The sequence below is a fragment of the Rattus norvegicus genome, chromosome 3 (assembly GCF_036323735.1).
Source record: "Rattus norvegicus strain BN/NHsdMcwi chromosome 3, GRCr8, whole genome shotgun sequence".
NCBI lineage: Eukaryota > Metazoa > Chordata > Mammalia > Rodentia > Muridae > Rattus > Rattus norvegicus.
The window spans coordinates 36,446,260-36,464,548 of record NC_086021.1 but is presented as its reverse complement, the minus strand read 5'-3'; the positions used below and the strand labels follow the sequence as shown (position 1 = coordinate 36,464,548).

The 18,289-nt window shown below is 53.4% G+C and overlaps 4 protein-coding genes across 16 annotated transcripts in view; 2 read left to right on the top strand and 2 right to left on the bottom strand.

The window, feature by feature from the left end:
* Cfap157 (cilia and flagella associated protein 157) overlaps nucleotides 1–330 on the top strand; it is a 6,975-nt gene extending 6,645 nt beyond the window's left edge. For both annotated transcript variants that reach the window (NM_001100869.1, XM_063284352.1), the window contains exon 9: nucleotides 159–330. In NM_001100869.1, the coding sequence (NP_001094339.1) occupies nucleotides 159–275 (117 nt within the window). In that variant the 3' untranslated portion in view covers nucleotides 276–330. The remainder of the gene's footprint in view (nucleotides 1–158) is intronic.
* Nucleotides 1–1,974, bottom strand: part of Ptrh1 (peptidyl-tRNA hydrolase 1 homolog) — a 13,031-nt gene extending 11,057 nt beyond the window's left edge. For 2 of the 4 annotated variants that reach the window (XM_063284072.1, XM_039106183.2), the window contains exons 1-3: nucleotides 1,839–1,974; nucleotides 1,228–1,447; nucleotides 933–1,032 (exon numbers count right to left, since the gene is read on the bottom strand). In XM_063284072.1, coding sequence (XP_063140142.1) covers nucleotides 933–1,032; nucleotides 1,228–1,447; nucleotides 1,839–1,952 — 434 coding nt within the window. In that variant the 5' untranslated portion in view covers nucleotides 1,953–1,974. 4 annotated transcript variants of the gene reach the window in all.
* On the top strand, nucleotides 1,959–14,278 carry Ttc16 (tetratricopeptide repeat domain 16). Of its 7 annotated transcripts, NM_001410278.1 has the most exon segments (19): nucleotides 2,256–2,397; nucleotides 2,644–2,691; nucleotides 3,091–3,257; nucleotides 3,552–3,585; nucleotides 3,587–3,610; nucleotides 3,613–3,651; nucleotides 3,834–3,909; nucleotides 3,911–3,915; nucleotides 3,918–3,928; nucleotides 5,355–5,456; nucleotides 5,535–5,664; nucleotides 7,214–7,428; nucleotides 8,082–8,326; nucleotides 8,437–8,578; nucleotides 9,273–9,438; nucleotides 9,764–9,906; nucleotides 10,065–10,191; nucleotides 12,468–12,546; nucleotides 13,442–14,275. In NM_001410278.1, coding segments are annotated over 19 exon segments (2,424 nt in total). In that variant the 5' UTR covers nucleotides 2,256–2,379; the 3' UTR covers nucleotides 14,095–14,275.
* Nucleotides 14,210–18,289, bottom strand: Tor2a (torsin family 2, member A). 3 transcript variants are annotated; one of them, NM_001007744.3, is made up of 5 exons: nucleotides 18,076–18,251; nucleotides 16,841–17,106; nucleotides 16,044–16,219; nucleotides 15,182–15,309; nucleotides 14,210–14,933 (listed from the first exon to the last, which is right to left on the bottom strand). In NM_001007744.3, exons 1-5 carry the CDS (start codon nucleotides 18,224–18,226, stop codon nucleotides 14,689–14,691), a joined length of 966 nt encoding a protein of 321 aa, NP_001007745.3. In that variant the 5' UTR covers nucleotides 18,227–18,251; the 3' UTR covers nucleotides 14,210–14,688. The 3 variants fall into 3 exon arrangements, 2 of the variants coding, with proteins under 2 accessions (NP_001007745.3, XP_063140141.1); XM_063284071.1 differs by having other exon boundaries at nucleotides 14,831–14,933; nucleotides 15,178–15,309; nucleotides 18,076–18,289; XR_010064655.1 differs by lacking the exon at nucleotides 14,210–14,933 and adding an exon at nucleotides 15,706–15,830 and having other exon boundaries at nucleotides 15,236–15,309; nucleotides 18,076–18,284.

The window sequence follows — 18,289 nt, the reverse complement described above, 5'->3', positions numbered from 1 at the left end:
TGGAAGAGTCTCTTTGATCCTCCCCCCTATAAGATATCCCGATGGAAAAAGGCTAATACCTAGGAATATGGTTTGCCAGACCCTCTTGTTCCTACCCCACTGGCCCCGATTCCCTCAGAAAGCCTCCAATTTTAAGCCAGTATCTTTTAATCTTACAGATCTACCCATCTGGAGCTCTCAAAAGGTTCAAAAAGTTTACCCTTCCTAGACCTTTCCTACACACGGGGAGACCAAGTCGCTGCAGAAAGCCTGATGTGGCCCCTGTCCCTCCCTGAATCTGCAAGTGGCCTGGGACAACCCAGAGAAGTTCCATAAACATTGGGTACCACATGTGTCATTGCAGTTCTGTGGTCCTGTCTGGGCTTCAGGGCACTGGCAGGCAGGCACCACCAGGCAGGCACCGGCAGGCAAGCAAACAGGTAGATATATTCACTGGTATTAGAGGCCTGACAGTGGTCCCTGGCTTCGAGCACGGATGTGGTCCAGGAGCAGGTCAGTGGCCTGATCCATCAATGGGGACAGTAGTTCCTGCTCCTCCGGGGAGAAGCAGCCCAGAACATGGGTCTCCACCATATTAGGGTGTGTGGGGCGCCCGATGCCCACCAGCAGCCTTGGCATTGCCTGTAGGGTGCCAGGGGAATGAGGGTGCATTGGTGAGATACAGTGGGGACCCAATGCTGCCCACCCCCACCCAGGGCAGGGCAGAAGGGTAGACTCACATTGGAGTTCAGACAGCTAATGCAGGAACGGACTCCATTATGGCCCCTTGGGGGGGGGGGGATATGAGGAGCAGTTAGTACTTCCTGAGGCAGCACTCTCTTGCCCAGACCTCCTTCAGATCAGCCCAGCCTATAGAGAGAGGCTCAACAACCTTACTCCACCCCAACAGAGGTCAACATCCCTACCCAAATCTATGCACACGACAGCCTCACCTTGCGCTGCCCCCCAGCTTCAGAGCCAGCTTTCCCAAGGGTTTGTCCAGTTCGTCATGCACCAGGTAGATCTCCTCCGCACTCAGCCCAAACAGCTCCGCTTGGCACAAGGAAACAACACACTAGTTACTGGCGTTCATCTTTGTTCATCAGAGGGATCACAACCCCTCCCCCCATTCATAAACAGGCTTCACCAAGCCCTCACTGTAGTAATTGGGGCTCACCAGGCACTTGTCACAGTTGAACCCTTTCTCTGGTCCCTGCACCCTTCATATCCATGAAACCCCCAACTCACCAGCTTTGGCTACGCTGCGCCCGTTGACGTTCATGAGGCGCCTTGGCCGGAGCAGTACCAGCTGAGCATCCCCGAATGGGGCCAGGGCGAGGTCAGCAGCGCAGCGCGAGTCACGAGCCCAGTTCTCTGCCACTCCCAGTCGCTGTGCTATTTGCCCCAGCACTGCCATGCCTACGCTGTGCCGAGTGCCAGGCATTCCGGGGTTCCCCAGGCCAGCCACCTGTGGGCAATATTCACACAGGACCCAAATAGTGGCCAGGAAACAGAAGCGTCAGTGTTGGGAAGGAGCGCTTAAGGGCCTGGGAACTACTGGATGCGCCACCAGCCCGAGGGTGCCGCTAAAGAGTAAAACTAAAAGTTTGGAGCCAGTCAATATTGCACCTATTTACATAAGTTTAAAAAAAGTGACAAATATCCCAGAAAGATGGCCCAGAACGTAAGGGTACTTGCTGCTAATTCTGACAGCCTAGGATCGATCCCCAGGACCCACACGGTGAAAAGAATCCTCTCCCAAGTTGCCCTCTGACAGCCGCCGGCACAAGCACACAACACATACACATAAATGTAACCGCAGCAGAGGAGCCAAGCCCGAGTCCCTGTGTCCCACTCACCAGCCACCGCTTCCCGGGGAACCGAGCCTCAGAAACCTGCCGGCTCAAGGTCCAACTCCGCCGCATCCCAGGGCAAAAAAGGCCGGACTTCAACATGCGGACCCCAGCTCCCATTCACGGCCAGGACCCCGCCCCCTGACGTCAGGCATCCCTAAGCCAATGGCATCTCCACATGTCCAGCGACGCCCAATCCAGGCCCTGTTCGGCATCCGCCTTGTCTCTGCGGGGCGGAAGTGGGCGGGTGGCGGACTCCGGTGAGTGTCTGGGCGCATTCTTCCGTGTCGTGTCACCCTGTATGGCTCAGCCTTTGCTCAAGGGCTGGTACCTCGTTATGTTTCTACTCTGACCCGCCTCGGCGTGCACTGCCCATAGGTTCTTCCCTTGATTTAGGCTTGGCTTGCCCTGCTAAATTTCTAGAGACTCTTGGAGGCGTGGCCAAATGGGCGGGGCCTATGGGCATCCTGGAGCTGGTGCCTAGCAACAATGGAGGCAGGGAACCAGAGAGTTTGCTCGGCCCAAAAATCAGCATAGAAACCTGGCCATGACAGACAAAAGCAAGGTGAGGGCTGGGGAAGGAAAAGCCAAGGCAGAGAGCAGGGCCGCAAGAAAGGCTTGAGGAAGAGTCGATCAAGTCCTTCAGAGAAACTTGGGAGAGTTCATCATTTGTAGTGTGGGAGGGGAGAAGGGTGACTGGCCTCCCAGTCCTAAAGGAGAGAGGGCAGAGAATTTTTTTGGGGGGGGGGTATTATTGTTGTTCTGACGTTTTTGGTTTTGTTTGGTTTTTGTTTGTTTGCTTGTTTTATAGGATCAGAGAAATTCATCTGCCTCTTCCTCTAAAATGGGGATATTAAAGGTATACACAACCATGCCCAGCCCAAGGGGAGAGATTCTGAGGAGTGAAACACAGAACTTGAGGACTGATGAGACATAGGTCCCCAACTCTGGTGACTATGGGAAGGGTGACCACACAGAAGTGAGAAGCCCAGGGAACAAATCAAGTGAAGTGCTAGCTCAATGTGGCCTGCTGGGTGTGAGAGTCCCAGGGGGAACTCAGAAGGAACCTTGTGCTGCAGGGTCTGAGCTGGGGTGCTGAGAACAATGGGCAGCTAGAGCACAAGGGTGAGAGCAGCCAAAGTCCAAGAGGAGAGCAGAGGGTGCAGTGGTGGTGACAAAGACTCTCATCTCCTTGACCACCTGATGCCAGGTCATCTCTGAGGCCTTCTGAACTTGTTTGCCCCTGGTTTGGTCCCAGGAGCTTGGCGATGCCTGTTCCCAGAAAGCTCCAAAACTCAAGGTTCCTAAGAGTCCAGAGAAGATCCTGCGACGCATCTTTGGGACCAGCCATGTGTTCTATGTTATGACAGAAACGACAAAACGAAGGATGATGGGTTCGACGGTGCCTGCCAAAGTCAGAGAGTAGTGAGTTACTTCTTCGCCCCCAGCCCCAGGTTCCTACTCCACACAATCATTAATGCTGGGTTCAGCTGCAAGCCGGCTGCTAGCCCTCTCTGGGCCTCAGTGAACAGCAACGGGTAAAGGGATAAGAGGCTGATGGCCTGAGAGAGCTCCAGGAAGGTCAGCCTGGAGCTCTGATTACTTCTCTAGCCTCTTTACCTCAGCCCTCCCTCCTACACACCCCACTGTAGCCCTGAAAAGGTCCTGGGCTGGTCCCAGACCAATGCCAGCTCCACTACCTGTCTTGTGTCCTCACAGCTATAACCAAGGCCATCAGTGCCTATTACAAGAGGACTGGGAGATGGCTGTGCTGTTCTTCTCCCGTGCCCTCCACCTGGACCCCAAACTGGTAAGAGGAGAGTCAGAGTGGTCCCTGAAAGCCACTGGCTGGCATAAGACCCCCTCTGTCGCTGTCAAACCTGCTAAGCCCTTCCTTCCTGGACCATCAGATTCTGGAGCCGCCTGGAGGGGGAGGTGTTGTAGAGGAAATAGCAGTGGGGGTCTCTTTGCCTTCAGATAGACTTCTACGTATATCGTGCTGAGGCCTTCATCCAGCTCTGCGACTTCTCCTCTGCCCTCCAGAACCTCCGCAGGGCCTACTTCTATGAGCCAGAAAATGACAAATACGTGGATCGGCTGGCCTTCGTGCTCTACCTACAGGTGCCTAGGCTGCCCCACACACAGAGGAATTCTCACCTTATCCCCAGCCACTGGCTTGCCCTCTGCCTACAGGGATCCTTCCTGGGATAGGATCTGAGTTCTTGGGGACTCCTGGTCTGTGTGTCTGTCCACACCTGCTGCCCTCATCACTGATTTATTAATTTAGCCTGGGGTGTCCAAATAGAACTTCTGCAGCAAGGTTCTGATCTACTCCACACTGTCCAATAGGGTCAACGCTGACCACGTGGAAATGCCGAGACCTTAGAGTATGACTGAACTAAGTTTTAAATTTGATTTGGCTGGGTCAGTAGGGGTGTGGCCCGGTGGTGGGATGCCTGCCTGACACCCAGAGGGCTCTGAGTACTATCCCTAGTACTAAGTGAAATTTTAATTGTTAACATTTGTTTTTACATTTACTTGTGCATGTGTGCATGTGTGTTCGTGTGCATCTGTGTGCAAAGGGAGGTCAGAGGACAACTCGTAGAAGTCAGATGTCTCCTTGTACCACGTGGGTGGGCCCTGGGCGTCAGCAGGCCAGGTGACGAAGTGCCTGTACCCACTGAGTCATCTCACTACCATCGATGTCTTTTGAAGGTCAAATATGGGATAGAGGCTGAGTTGGGTGAACATAGACCTGGTATGGCAGGGGTCTGAGTCGAAGCACCAATGCCACAAAACACCAGATCACTCAGTTCTTACAAAGAAACGTTGGTAGCCCAGTGACGTGGCTGAGCAGGTAAGAGCCTCTTAAGCCTGACTACCCAAGTGTGATAGCTGAGTCACACGGTGGAAAGAGAGCAGACTGCCAGTTTTCTATGACTTTCGAGAATGTGCTGTGGCATGTGCCTGCCCCCGCCCATACACAGAATAAGTACATGTAACAAAAAAGAAAACATTGGGCCAGACATGGTGGCACAGGCTTGCATACTCAGTACTCCAGAAATTGAGGCAGGAAGATTATCATGAGTTCAAGGCTTGCCCGGGTTGCACTGTTCCTGGCTGGTATGAGTTACATTGTGAAACATTAATAAGACAAACATACCAGACAAGGCAGGAGAGCCCTCGAGGCATTCAAATAACCCATGGAACTGTTGAAGTCCCATGTCCTGCTAGCTCTCTTCCCCTGTGATCTTCAGGAAGTCACTTCACCTCCCTGAGCCTTAGTGCCTTCCTCTGAAATGGGGAAGGCTTTCGGGTTCTAGGCCAGAGCCTTGCTGTTTTCACCTGCTGCCTCATTCTGTCTGGAGACTCTGTGCTGCTGTATTTCTCCATGTTTCTTGGTGTTTCTGCTTAGTTCTGCATCTCTTTCCATCTCTGTCCAAGTCTCTCTCCCTGACCTCTGCCAATGTGGAGCTCAGTAGAGCTGGAGTTCTGAGCAGAGCTGATGGTGGTGTCTCCTCAGGGCCAGTGCCTCTATGAGCTGTGTGACTACCAGGAAGCCCTCTATGTCTTCCTGCAAGCCTCCGACCTCCAGCCCCAAAACCCTTCCTTCAGTTACCGATGGTGAGTGCCTCGTACCTTGCCCCCTCCCTGCAGCCTCTTACTACCCCAGGCTGAGTGCCCTTTGCCCTCTGTCCCCAGCATGGCCTGCCTGCTGGCCCTCAAGCGGCATCACGACTGCCTCTCTCTCCTCACGAGGGAAGTGAAGCAGGGCAGGGCCAGCGCTGATGTCTTCATCCTGCGGGCTCGGCTCTACAACTTCTTCCAGAAGGTAGTGCACAGTGGGCAGGGCAGCGTGTGCCCTGGAGACCTGCACCCCACCCCCAAGGTGTCTCAAGATGCTAAGGAGGCAAGGCCAGCTATCCACACAGTACCTAAGGACCCTGTCTACTCAGGGTCCTTCATCACTCAGCCCTGGCCCTGTGGTAGGAAACTGAGCCACATCCCCAGCCCTCATCTGTGTGGTGTCCAGGACACTAGACATTAGCTGAAGTACTCCTTCCTCTTGCCTTTCTCTCTCTCTCTCTCTCTCTCTCTCTCTCTCTCTCTTTCTTTTTGTTGTTCTGTTTTGGGTTTTTTGTTGTTGGTGGTGTGGTGGGTGGGGTTTTTTTGGGGGGGTGTTCTTTTGGTTTTTTTGAGACAGGGTTTCTCTGTGTAGCCTTGGCTGTCCTAGAACTCACAGATTGACCTGTTCTTTCTGGGATTAAAGGTGTGCACCACCACGCCCAGCATCCTGTCTTCCCTTTCACACTTGCACAGTGGGCAAGTTTGAAAGCTCCTTGCCTCCCTGCTGAGATGAGCATGGGGACAGAGGACGCAGGGAACAGCTTGGGAACAAGGGATGCAGGGTCACAGGTTGAGAATGTAGCAGAAAAGAGGGGCCTGAAGGGAGAGGAGAATAGTCTTCTCAGTAGAGTGTTCTCTGGGACAGCGACCTTGTCCTCTAGGGGATGCTGACTGGAGTTGGTCAGTTGGATGGACAGGTCCTGGGAGGAGGCCGAGTGCAGGAGGAGGAAGGGGTGAGGGGAATGAGGAAGTATCCAAAGCCCTGATGGAATGGAAGGAAAGAGGCCCCTGAACAGTGGGCAGCATACTAGGTAAACGGGGCGGAGGGGGCACAGAGAGAATGAGAGGGGGAAGGGTAGATTCACTTCTTACCAGGCCAGGATGGGGAGTGGCTGAGTAAGGCCGGCCAGGCACGTTCTAGCCAGAGGCTGGGCTGTAGTGACTCAGTGGGAGTCCCCTTCAAAGGCAAGAGTCTATTCTTTATGGCTGTCCCCCACCCCCTGCCTTCACTGTGTCCGGTGAGGAGGGCTCTTCAGAACTCAGACCTTTGCCCAGCTTCATCCCGAGACTGCCAGGAACCCCAGCCAGCCAGTTTTCCAGCCCAAGCCCACCTCAGCCACTCCCCATCTCACCTGCTGCCAGTCCTTCCGGGTTACCCTCCAACCACTTACCCACAGGACCGCAAGGTGCTTGCTAAGACTGTTGTCTGGGCTAATGTGCACAACAGTGAAAGGCATTTGCCTAGGGATAGTCTCTGCTCGCACCCAGACCTCAGTCTGCCCTTGGTCACAGCTGCTGTGGGTGTGGAGAAAGGATACAGGAGGGGATGAGGCTGCACAGTGCCCTCACCACAGGACTCCTACAGGAGATAAGATCAGCACAAATCACCAAGGCTGACCTGCCTCATTTAAGAGGCCAGAAATGTAGAACAGTAATGCGGGGCACAGAAGGGATGGTGTGGTGGTAGCTTGTTTTCTAGAGGCCTGCCTTCCTCAACCCCCTACTGGGGCTATGCTGCCCTGCCACCCCTGCAGGCCAACCTCTGCTATCAGGACCTCCGAAGCGCCTTGCTCCTAGATCCCAAGCACACACAGGCCAAAGGGCTGCTCCAGAAGATGGTGGACCAGGCCAATCAGTCCCTCCAAGATGCCAGCATCCTGGCCGTGCAAGGCAAGCTGCACCGCGCACTAAAGTGCGTCAGCTGTGCCATTGAGAACAATCCCTTGGACCCCAACTTCTTCCTCTTCCGGTATGGGTACCAGGGTGCAGAGGGGCTGGGCCTCCTGCAGACCTGCTTCGTGGTCTCGGGAGAGTCTCTGACCCCTCCCAGGTTTCAGTTCCTCTCTCTAGCCCCCAGTAACCTTTCCCTGCTTCTGACTGGGGTTGTGGCACCATAGAGGTGGTCTCCATGGTGACCTGGGACTCCAGCCAGGCCAGCTGAGTAGTTGTTGGGAGGACAGTAGACTAGGGTTTGTATCTGGTCCCCCAAGGATTTGGTGCCATTCACTCTCCCTAATCCTGGATGTTCTTATCTAGATAGTTGGCTAAATAATCTGTACACAAAGGCCTGAACAGGGGCCTGTCATGGCTCAGCGGGTAAAGTCGCTTGCTGAACAAACCTGTCGACTGGAGTTCAATTCCCAGAAACCACATAAAATACATGACTTCCAAACTGGAAAACTACCCTTGAGAAAGAACAAATCCAGATGACTAATAGGTTATCCAAGCAGCAATCTCGGGCCAGCCCCAGAAGACAGACAGACCTAGGGCTTGAGGCAGAATGTATGAATACAGTCAATGGCCATAGGTCAGAAGGTCCAGGGCAGGCAACAGCCTTCTAGCCAAATGGGATACTTCAGCCCTTGTGTCCCTTCCTGCTACCTGCCCTGTCCACCACAATAGAGGCACCCTGCGCAGACGGCTCCAGCAGTATGACCCAGCTGTGGAAGACTTCCTGAAGGCCCTGGATATGATGACTGAAAGCCAGGACAACCTAGTGAAGCAGGCGCAGCGCCAGCTGCTGCTGACTTACAACGACTTTGCTGTGCACTGCTACCTCCATGGTGCCTATCAGGAGAGTGTGCTGCTGCTAAACAAGGCTATCAGAGACGAGCAGAACGAGAAGGGCCTGTACATCAACCGTGGGGGTGAGCTGGGTGGCGGTCAAGCCCTTACTAACTGCCCGAGGAGTCCAGGCTGGGCCCCAGCTTTGCTCAGGGAGTTGGGGGTGCACTCAGACCTCGCCCTCGGGTCCTAGATTGCTTCTACCAGCTGGGCAACCTGGCCTTCGCGGAGGCTGACTACAAGCAAGCACTGGCTCTGAGCCCACTGGATGAAGGAGCGAACTTGCGCATGGGGGTGCTGCAGGAGAAGATGGGCTTCTGCCAGCAGAAGCACAGGTGCGCCACGGGCAAGCGGGAGGGGGCGTGGCTGAGGAGGGCGTGGCTTGAGGCAGTGCTGGACCGGAAAGGGCTCACCTTTACACACATTTTCACCACAGAAATAAATTTAGTTATTTTAGTAAATTAAGCCTTCTAACGAAAAGAATGAAATATTCAACCATGTATGATTCAGAATGTTATTTTCAAGGCCTACCTGCCCTCCCAAAAAGCCTCCCTCTAGAGCTTCCTCTAGGACTTAGGTTGGTTTTCAGCACCCACAGGGCAACTCACAGCCATCTGCTATCCCAACGCCAAGTGATTAGGCATGAGAATGGTGCACGAACATACACACAGGCAAAACAGTCACGCACATTTTTTAAAATGTTAGGGCCAGGTGTAGTGGCCCATGCTACTTGGAAGGCAGAAGCAGGTGGATCTTTAAGAGTTCAAGGCCAGCCTGGTCTACAGATTGAGTTCCATTAAAGTCAAGGCTATAAGGAGATGCTGTCTCAAAAAATTTAAATAAAACAAAAAAAATTAGGGTACACCAAAGTTATAGTACTCCAGTGTCAGGTCCATCGAGGTATGGCTGACAGAAGTGGGTGAGAAGAGCAGGCCAGGAGCAGAGGCCCTAGTTTCCCTTCAACTCCTGGGTGCCTAGTAGCTGCCAGCTTTCCTGGCAGTACACGGCAGCCTCGGGCATGTCCCTCAGGCAGTTCCAGACAGCAGAGGAGCACTTCTCGGAGGCTATAAGGCACAACCCACAGAAGCCCCAGTACTACCTGCACCGGGCCAAGTGCCGACAGTTCCTGCAGAACATACTGGGGGCCCGCCAGGATGTTGCTACTGTGCTGCTCCTGAACCCCAACTATCCAAAGGTGGGCCCCTGCTGAACCAGAAAGACTCTTCTCCTGCCGCTTGTCTACCCCTCCTGTCCCCAAGAGACTGGTGACATTGAGTTACTACCCCTCCAGCCCTCCCCCAGACCAGTGCTACCTTCCTCAGACAGGCCCTACAATTCAGAAGCTAGTCCCTGTCCTGTCTGGATCTCCACTGGGCAATTGTCCATTCCTTATGGTCTCCTGCTCCTTCTGGGTTAAGAAGCCCTGGATGAGGGAGTCTACAGGGGCCTCCCATGTTCATCTGAGGTCAAGGTAGCACTGGCCTGCACTGTTCCAGCTCTGGTTGCTCTCTTCCCGGCAGATGGCTGCAATGATGAACACCCTTTTTCCTGGCATGACTGTGGAGGGCGCCCTTAAGAGCCGAGTGGCTGAACTGGCTAGGCTCCAGCTAACCCGGATGATAGAAAACGGGCCAAGGAGAAACTACCCTCAAAGCATTGTGTTGTAAGCTTGTGTGCGGGACAGGGACTTCTGGTAGGAACTGGTGGGGACTCGGAACGCCTCTGGTCCAGTTGCCTGGTAGGGCTTGCACTGCCTGGTCTCTGGGGACAGCAGTTCAGATTCCAGAGACTGATCGGGGCCCTGGGACCATAACTTGATAGGCAACGGTTAATGGAACGCCAGAAAGCCCAAGCCATGGTGAGGTCCTGGAAGAAGGAGCCTCCTGAGATCCCCAAAGAAGAGGAAGTGACTATTTTCCAGGCTCCGGAGGTGGCAAAGGGAAAAAAGGTGAGTGGAACGCCTGAGGCTCCTGGAGTCTGATGTGAGCCTAACCTACTCTCCCCCGAGATGGAGACACAGAAGTAAGGGTGCCCCTGTGATTATGCATGACCACCTGTGCCTTGCCTTCCTTACTAAGTTGGCCCTATAGTCTTTCCATCGTCTAGCATAGAGAAAGACACTGGGGGGCGGTGCAGGTGGCTTGTGCTGTATGTGTGTTGTCTGTGTAGGACATGCCCACGAGGAGACCACAGGAGGCTGTTGGGTGTCCTTCCTTCCCTATCATGTTCACTGTATTGAGACTAAGGCAGCCTCAGAAACCTGTCTCCCTCCACTCCACTCCAGTGCTGGGGCTAGAGGCGCACAAAGCCATTCCCAGATTGTATATCCGTGCAGGAATTTCAACAGAGGTGCTCAAGCTTGCATGGCCGGTGCCTGCCTGACTTACATAGCTGTCTTCCTTGTCAGTATTGCTTCTCCAGACAGGGTCTCACTACATAGCCCTAGCTTGCCTCGAATTCACTATATAGACAAAGCTGGCTCCAAACTGGCAGAAATAATCTTGCCTCTGCATCCCTAGGGCTAGGACTAAAGGCATGCAACCTTTGTGCTGACGCCACTACACCCACGTCAACAAACACTCTCAGCTCCCAGAAGGCTGTTGGGCATGCACTCTCTTAGGCCCCTGTCCCACTTCTGTACAAGGTTGCCCCAATTCCTAACTCTCTATGTGAAACTTACCTTCCTTTTAAACGAAGACCTACGGCCTGCTCCCCATCTCTGGGTCCTTTCCCTAAGTGTTACATTTATAAGGGTCCCACAGCTGTAGTGGAGGCTGTACTGGGGCCCTCCTAGTTCACACTAACATTCACCTACCCGACGTCACTGTGAGCATCCTCTCTCTGGGACACAAGCTGAGATGGGCACAGCACAAGGCCAACGGGATGGCTGGAGGAGCTTTACCTTTTCTCCCCAGCTACAGATGTGACCCAGGTGGAGCAGCCACCAGTCCCACTGCAGACAAAGCTTGTTCTCTCCTCAGCAGGCCACTTCAGTGCGCAGTCTCCTCCGTTCTCTGCACTGTGAAACAGGCAGAGCAGAAGTAGTCCGCGGGTGAATGAAAGAGTGTGCATGAGGAAGAGACTGCTCAGTTCCTAGCTAGCATTTCCCAGGGCTCCGCACTTTAGTTTACAGAAGCCTGGCCCCATGTGAACCAATGTGCACCCCGCACTACCTTTCTAGGGTATGATGCCTGTCTGGCTTGCAGTCTTAGCCTCTTGGCCTTCCCACCCTTCCTGACCAAGTCTCTGTAAAGAACTCTTAAGTATGAGAGAAAGAATGCCCGATTGGAAAGCACAACAAAACAACAAAATGGTTGTGAGGAGCTGTGGTTGAGTAGTTAAGTCAGTGTCGCTTTTGTAGAGGACCTGAGTTTGGTTTCTAGCACCTACACTGAGCTGCTGACAAATGCCTGTAACCCCAGCTCCATCTATCTGATGCCCTCTTCTGACCTTTGTGGGCACGTGTACACACAAACACGCGTACACATTTTAAAAAGTAGAGAATAAACAAATCTTTTTAAAAAACAACTGATAGCTGTGTAGTGGAAACACACACACACACACACACACACACACACACCACACACACATACACACCCCACACACACACACCACACACACATACACACCACACAAACACACCACACACACATACACACCACACAAACACACCACACACACCACACACACACCACACACACACACCACACACACACACACCACACACACACATACACACCACACACACACACCACACACACATACACACACCACACACACACACCACACAGACCACACACACAGACACACACATATACCACACACACCCACATACCACACACACACCACACAGACACACACACCACACACACAGACACAAACACACACCACACACACCACACACACACAGACACACACATCACACACACATCACACACACATACACCACACACACACATACACAACACACACATACACACATAACACACACACACACACACACACACACACACACATATACACACATGCCTTTAATCCTGGCACTTGGGAGGCACAAAAGCAGATCCCTGAGTTCCAGGCCAGTCTGGTCTTCTAAGGAAGTTCCAGGACAGTCTGAGTTACATAGAGAAACCCTGTCTTAGACAGAAAAAAAAATAGGCTAGACTGTCCTTTGACCTTGCAGACATATCCATCTGCAGCTCCCAAGCCTGATTCTCACTTTAGGTGAGGAAGATCCCTCGCAAGAGAACATCCCTGACAGACAGCTACGTGGACCAGACCTCCTCAGGTTCTGTCTTCAGCAGTAAGTCCTTGATGTTCCTGCTAAGCCTGGAAGAAAGCACCAGAGAGGCCAAGTACTGATCATGACCTTTGGTTCTGCCCAGGATTGCTTTGTCCCAACCTCACAAGGGATGTGGTGGGGACTTGGTGGGATGATAGCCAGCACAGGGCAGGGACCAGACACCCTCAGGCCCTTTCCGGCTATTACTATTTCTGCCTCTCCCTCCAAAGCCCATCCTTTCTCTCTGCTCCTCACTATGTTCCTGAACTAAGCCACAAACCTCATGCATATCCAACAGGTTTTGACTCCCAATTTTGCTATCACCAGCCAGGAGGGGATGAAAGGGCAAACAAAGCAAGGAGGCTGCCCCCCAGCGCCCCCTGGAGAGAAAAGGCTGTTCCTGGTGCTCCTTGGTGCAGGGGGGCAGTATTAGTTCCCCTTCCTTTCATCCGGTTATCACCCCCTAAAACTGTGATGGCCCAAGTGCCCCGCAGCAGGCCTGTACCAACCACTAGTGATGGGGATGAGTAGCTCGGTCCTGGCCCCAGGAAGTGAGTCCTAAGTCAGCTGGAGGGAGCAGCCAGCCGGGCAAATGGGAGTGGGGCTTAGAGGGCAGAGTGTGATTAGACCTTTAGAGGGGTCAGAGTAGGCTTCGAGGAACTGAAGGAAGAGTTAGAATCAGCTGCATGTAAGAGGGATTGGGGCAGAGTTCAGAGGCCTGTGGGAGAACAGGGTTGGGGAGAACCCAAAGAGAGGGCAAGCTGGGTCAGTGGGTCACCCACAGCCCAGACACATGGAGAAGGTGGGCCTGGTGGGAGTCGGTAGACCTCAGGGTTGTGGGCTGGAGGCTGCCTGGAAGCTCTGTCTTCTCGGAGCTGCCTAGAGGCCAATGGCTGCCCTCGACACCCTTTTCCAGTTATGAGCATCAGCACATCAGGGCCAGAGATGTCAACCAGCCGGGAATATATGAGCACTTCTCACACACCTATATCATCCTCCGAGTCCATACTGCCAAAGCCTCAGAAGCCTCAGTCCTCAGGACCCAGGACAAAACTGGAACTGACCTGGGGCCCCAAGGTCATCGAGGTGGTTTCAGAGTACCTAAACCAGAACGTCACTGAGATCACACCTGTTTATGGCAAAAAGGGCTCCACCAAAAACGCAGGGGCCACCCATGACCCAAAACCAAAGACAGAGGCTCCCAAGGGTCCCAGGAAGAGCACCAGCAGGCAAGAAGCCCTTGAGCGCCCAAAGCCTACCAAGTCCAGGTCTTCCCTGATCCTAAAGGAGAGAGTAAGAAGGGCTAAGGCTGTTCGAGCCCAGGGCTGGAAACCCAAGACCTGGAGCAGCAGTCAGGTACTAACAAAGAGTTCCAGCACAACCGTCCATGACAGTGGTAGGAGCCTCAGTAGTGCCAGTGAGCCCCCGAGCCAGACTCCAGAGGCCAGCAAGGATGGTGATGACTCCTCAAGCTTCACTGAGAGCACATCAACACATCTGAGCAGTGCTGAAAGCTTCACGGAACTGACTAACCTTTTATCTCAGGAGCCTGAAGAAGACCGAGACTAGCTCACCTCTGGCCATTATACTGCTCCCTCAGAGAGCCAGTTGAAGCCCGTGCTGAGCAGTGAGCAGACGCAGCAAAGCTGCCTCCTCCCAGGACAGTGAGAAACCTTGGTCAATGTTCCAATACCATGGCTAAGTTTATTATCTCTGCTCTCTTCTCATACAAAATTAAAAACTTTGAAAGCCAGGCCCAGGTGGCAGCTTGAGTCCTTTCATTTGGTAAAACTGAGATGCTTGCCTGGCCTAGCTGGATTGCCAGGTCCAGCCATAGGCTGAGATCTGGAGAAGGGACCAGACAAGGCGTGCCAGTAAAAGCCCCCAGCTGGAGTAGCCACTTTGTCCCTGAGTTGCCGTTCACATTGAGAAGGCTCAGACCGCAGAGCAATGGCGAGGCTGTGAGGTTCTGGGGTGCCCAGGAATTTCCCAGCAAAGATGCTTCTAGACCTTTCTTCCTTGGCCTGCCAACTCCTTTCTTCATCGTAACTCTGTGCTCTGGGTCCCACTTGCCAGCCAGCTTAGGGAAGAATTCTTCCAGGAGACGCCCAGGCGTCTGTTTGATCTGTCTAGGCAGAGGAGGCAATGATGCCCCCGGGGTTCTCAGAGGAAAAATGTGATTCGGGATGCCACTGTCTTGCAGCCATTGGAGGAGAAGAGCTGCTCCTCCTCAGGGAAGTAGGTGGTACTGTCCAGCACAGCCTGAACCACCTCCTCTCGGGGCTCCAAACCCAGCTGAGCCAGCTCATTGAGCACACAGTGGCGCACATGATGCCGCTGGAGGGGGAGGAAGGGGACCACAGCATCCAGCAGCTGCTCCTCCATGATGCCAGACCGCCAGAAGCCATCTGCAGGTAGGCACGGAAGCAATGGTGAGCTTTTCAACTGGGAAGTCATGCCTCACAAGGCTAGTGGTGGTGAAGTGCAGGCTGCAGGAGCTGGGGCTGCTACAGGCCTTGGTCAGGTCACAGAGCTATGTGTGCAGAAACCTGGGGTATGGGGGCTGCAGTGCAGTGGGCAATGCTTGCGATTTAGATGTCCAGCCCACTAAACTTAAGTGTGAAGGCCCTACCAACACATCCCTGAGCCAACTCACGGTGAGGGTTGTCCAACACAGCTTGGGACACTGCTGGCTCCACCTCCTGTAGGCTGATTTCTTCCCTGTCCCTACGGCTGCGCCATGCCTCCAGGGCCACCTGGTTGATCTGCTCACCTCCAGTATTGCTAAAATCACAAGGAGACAGGCTGAAACTCACTGAAGAGGTAGAGGGTCACACCTAACATGACTCAGAGTCAGCTAAGTGGCCCAATTCCTTCTCCCAAGGTCCTGTGACAACCTAGTCACCATAACATGTATACATGATACATCTGACAATTCACAGAGCAATCTGGGGTGAGGGCTGATACAGGTTATTATTAGTGTAGCCCAGGCTAGCTTGAACTTTAAAGCCATCCTCTTGACTTACCTCTCAGATCACAAGTGTGTTACCACCCCCAGGTGACAAAATCCCTTTCTATCCTTTAACTAGCTCAGGAGGACAGGGGGGACTACCATTGTTCCAGCTTTAGAAGCAGAGGGCAGAACTCAGAGAGGCTTAGCGCCCCTGCTTAAGGACTCACAGCTTGGAAACATGGCTGAGGCTGGAGAGTAGGGATACTGGTCCCCTTCTCCCATGCTTGTGTCCTCTCAACTACCAAGGAGGGATGACTGTTGACCAGGCTGGGATTCACACAGCAGCAAGGATCTAGAAGTCAGAGCCCAGAAGGGCTTTGAGAATGTCAAAGGAGGAGCCGGCAGTCAAATGATAGTCACCAGGGATAAAGTGAGGAGATGGGAGAGCATACATGGCCTCTGAGGGAGAGCACCCTCCTGGAAGCTCAAGCCCAAGCTGGAGATCTGGATATCTAACAACTGCCCCCCTCCCCAGCTCCCTGCTTGCTTGCAATGGAGGCCAGACCTGATAAAGATGAAAATGGCTTTGCGATAGTTGGTCCCATACACAACCCAAGAAGGGCCCAGGAAGGGCTTCAGGACTTCCATCAGGCCAGGGGGCAGCTTGTCCATCTCATCGAAGAGGAAAAGAGACCGGCCACAGGCAGTGAGGTTCCCCTGGACCCAGCTCTTGAGCTCATTCTATGAGGGTAGAGACAGGAATTCCAAAGGAGTCCAAGACACTCCCCGCAACCCCGAACTTCTTCCGAAGCCAAGAAAAGTTTCCAAAGAGACATGATCTACATTTCTAGACAGCACCAACCCCTTGAGACAGATGGTAAAAAGGTAGTTCAGAGAGGTGCAGATTTGTCCAAGATCACACAGCCAGTCAACAGGAAAAGAGAGGTATAAATATATGTGCCCCAATTATCTGTTCATGACAGCTAGTGACTTCTGACAGCGGGTGGGGGTGGGGGTGTTAGACTTGCCCCACAGTGTTGACAGCTAAGACAGATCAGGAACAATAGTTATCAAATCTGGCAGTCACCAGGGAGTTGTTCCCAAGCACCAAGTTGGGGCTAAAAGCTTAACAGGATGAGAACACAGACACAGGTACTCTGTAAGTAATATCTGCCCTCCATAATCCCCATCTCTCTCCTGATGTCTCTGACCCACAGGCACCAATGACGCCACCACCCCTGTATCACAGAGAGCAAGCTCTGTTCCTAATAGGTTCTGAGCGCTCACTCCAACTGGCTGTGTGCTTTGGAGCCCTCTCTGGATTAGGACAGGGAAAAGGGACCCAGCACACATCCAGCCTACCTTGTACTGCTCAGTGTGGCTGGGATGTGGGAAGTGGATGATAGGAGAGAAGTGATGGACATGAGGGCTGCGAAGGCCACCCCGGAAGAGATACTGCGCCAGCAGGGAGCTCACATAGGACTTCCCAGTGCCTGTCCAGCCGTGCAGGGAAAGGACCAATGGCTTGCTGGGGGCTGGGTCCTGTACAAAGGCCTTCAATGACTTCACCACCAGGGCCTTGGCCAAATGCTGGCCAGCTAGGTGTCGAGCCAGGTCACATTCCAGACCTAGGACCACAAAAGGAATGCATATCAAAGCAGATGGCAGGCTATTGACTCACAGTCTGTAATCTCTGCACCTGGGAGGCAGTGGCAGCAAATAATCCATAGTGAGTTCCAACACGCCTTTAATCCCAGCAACTGGGAGGCAGTAGCAGGGAGAGCTCTTGTGAGTTCCAGGCCAGCCTGGTCTACATAGTGAATTCCAGGCCAAGCAGAGCTACATGTCTCAAAAAACAAACAAACAAACAAACAAAAAAACACTGGTTGCTTTGGCAGAGAATCTAAGTAAGTTTGATTCCTACCACCTGCATGTTAGCTCTCAACTATCTGTAACTCTATCCCAGGAGTCAACACCTTCTAACTTCCTTGGTACACATGGTACATACACATACTTGTAAGCAAATATACATATATATTATATACATATTACATATATTTTATACATATAAATCAGTCGGGATATGATGGTGCAAACCCTTAATCCCTTAGCACTCTGGAGGCAGAGCCAAGTGGATCTCTGTGAGTTTGAGACCAGCTTGGTCCACACAGTGAGGTCCAGAACAGCCAAATCAATGTAGAAAGGCTCTGTCTGAAAAACAATAAACAAAAAGCATCGGAGGTTCGAAGGCATGTCTAAGACCTCTGGGATACTTGTCCGACAAATGAGGGACAGGAGCAGCTACCTCAGCAAGGGCCAGCGCGGCACCGCCCCCTCGAGGCGGTTCTCCGGATTGCACCAGCCCCGAGTACTCGACAGCTGTCTACAGGTTCAGCCCACCGCAGGTTTCTCCCCGGAGTGACAAGCCCGCACAAGGGAGGCCTACCACAAGCCACCGCCCCGCTGTCAAAGGCTTCCCTCCACCGGGCAACCTCCAAACCCTCGCCGAGTGGAGGCGCTCGGATCCCCACTTCCGCCAGCCTGGGCCGGCGGGGCCGCGGACCCCTGCGAGCTCCGTCCCGGCTCCCACTCCTCACCAGGCAAGTCGGGCCAGAAGTCACATTCGCAGAAGGACCCTAAACTGCATCGCAGAAAAGACACGTCCCAGGCGGCGGCGGCAGCCAAGGCCAGCACGAGCAGCCCGAGGATCGAGCCCCAGGGCGGGCAGCCGTGCCTAGCCACCGCCATCCGGTTGAGGCCCTATTTCAGTCAGAGGCGGCCCACTGCCAGAACCTGTGAACTACAGCTCCC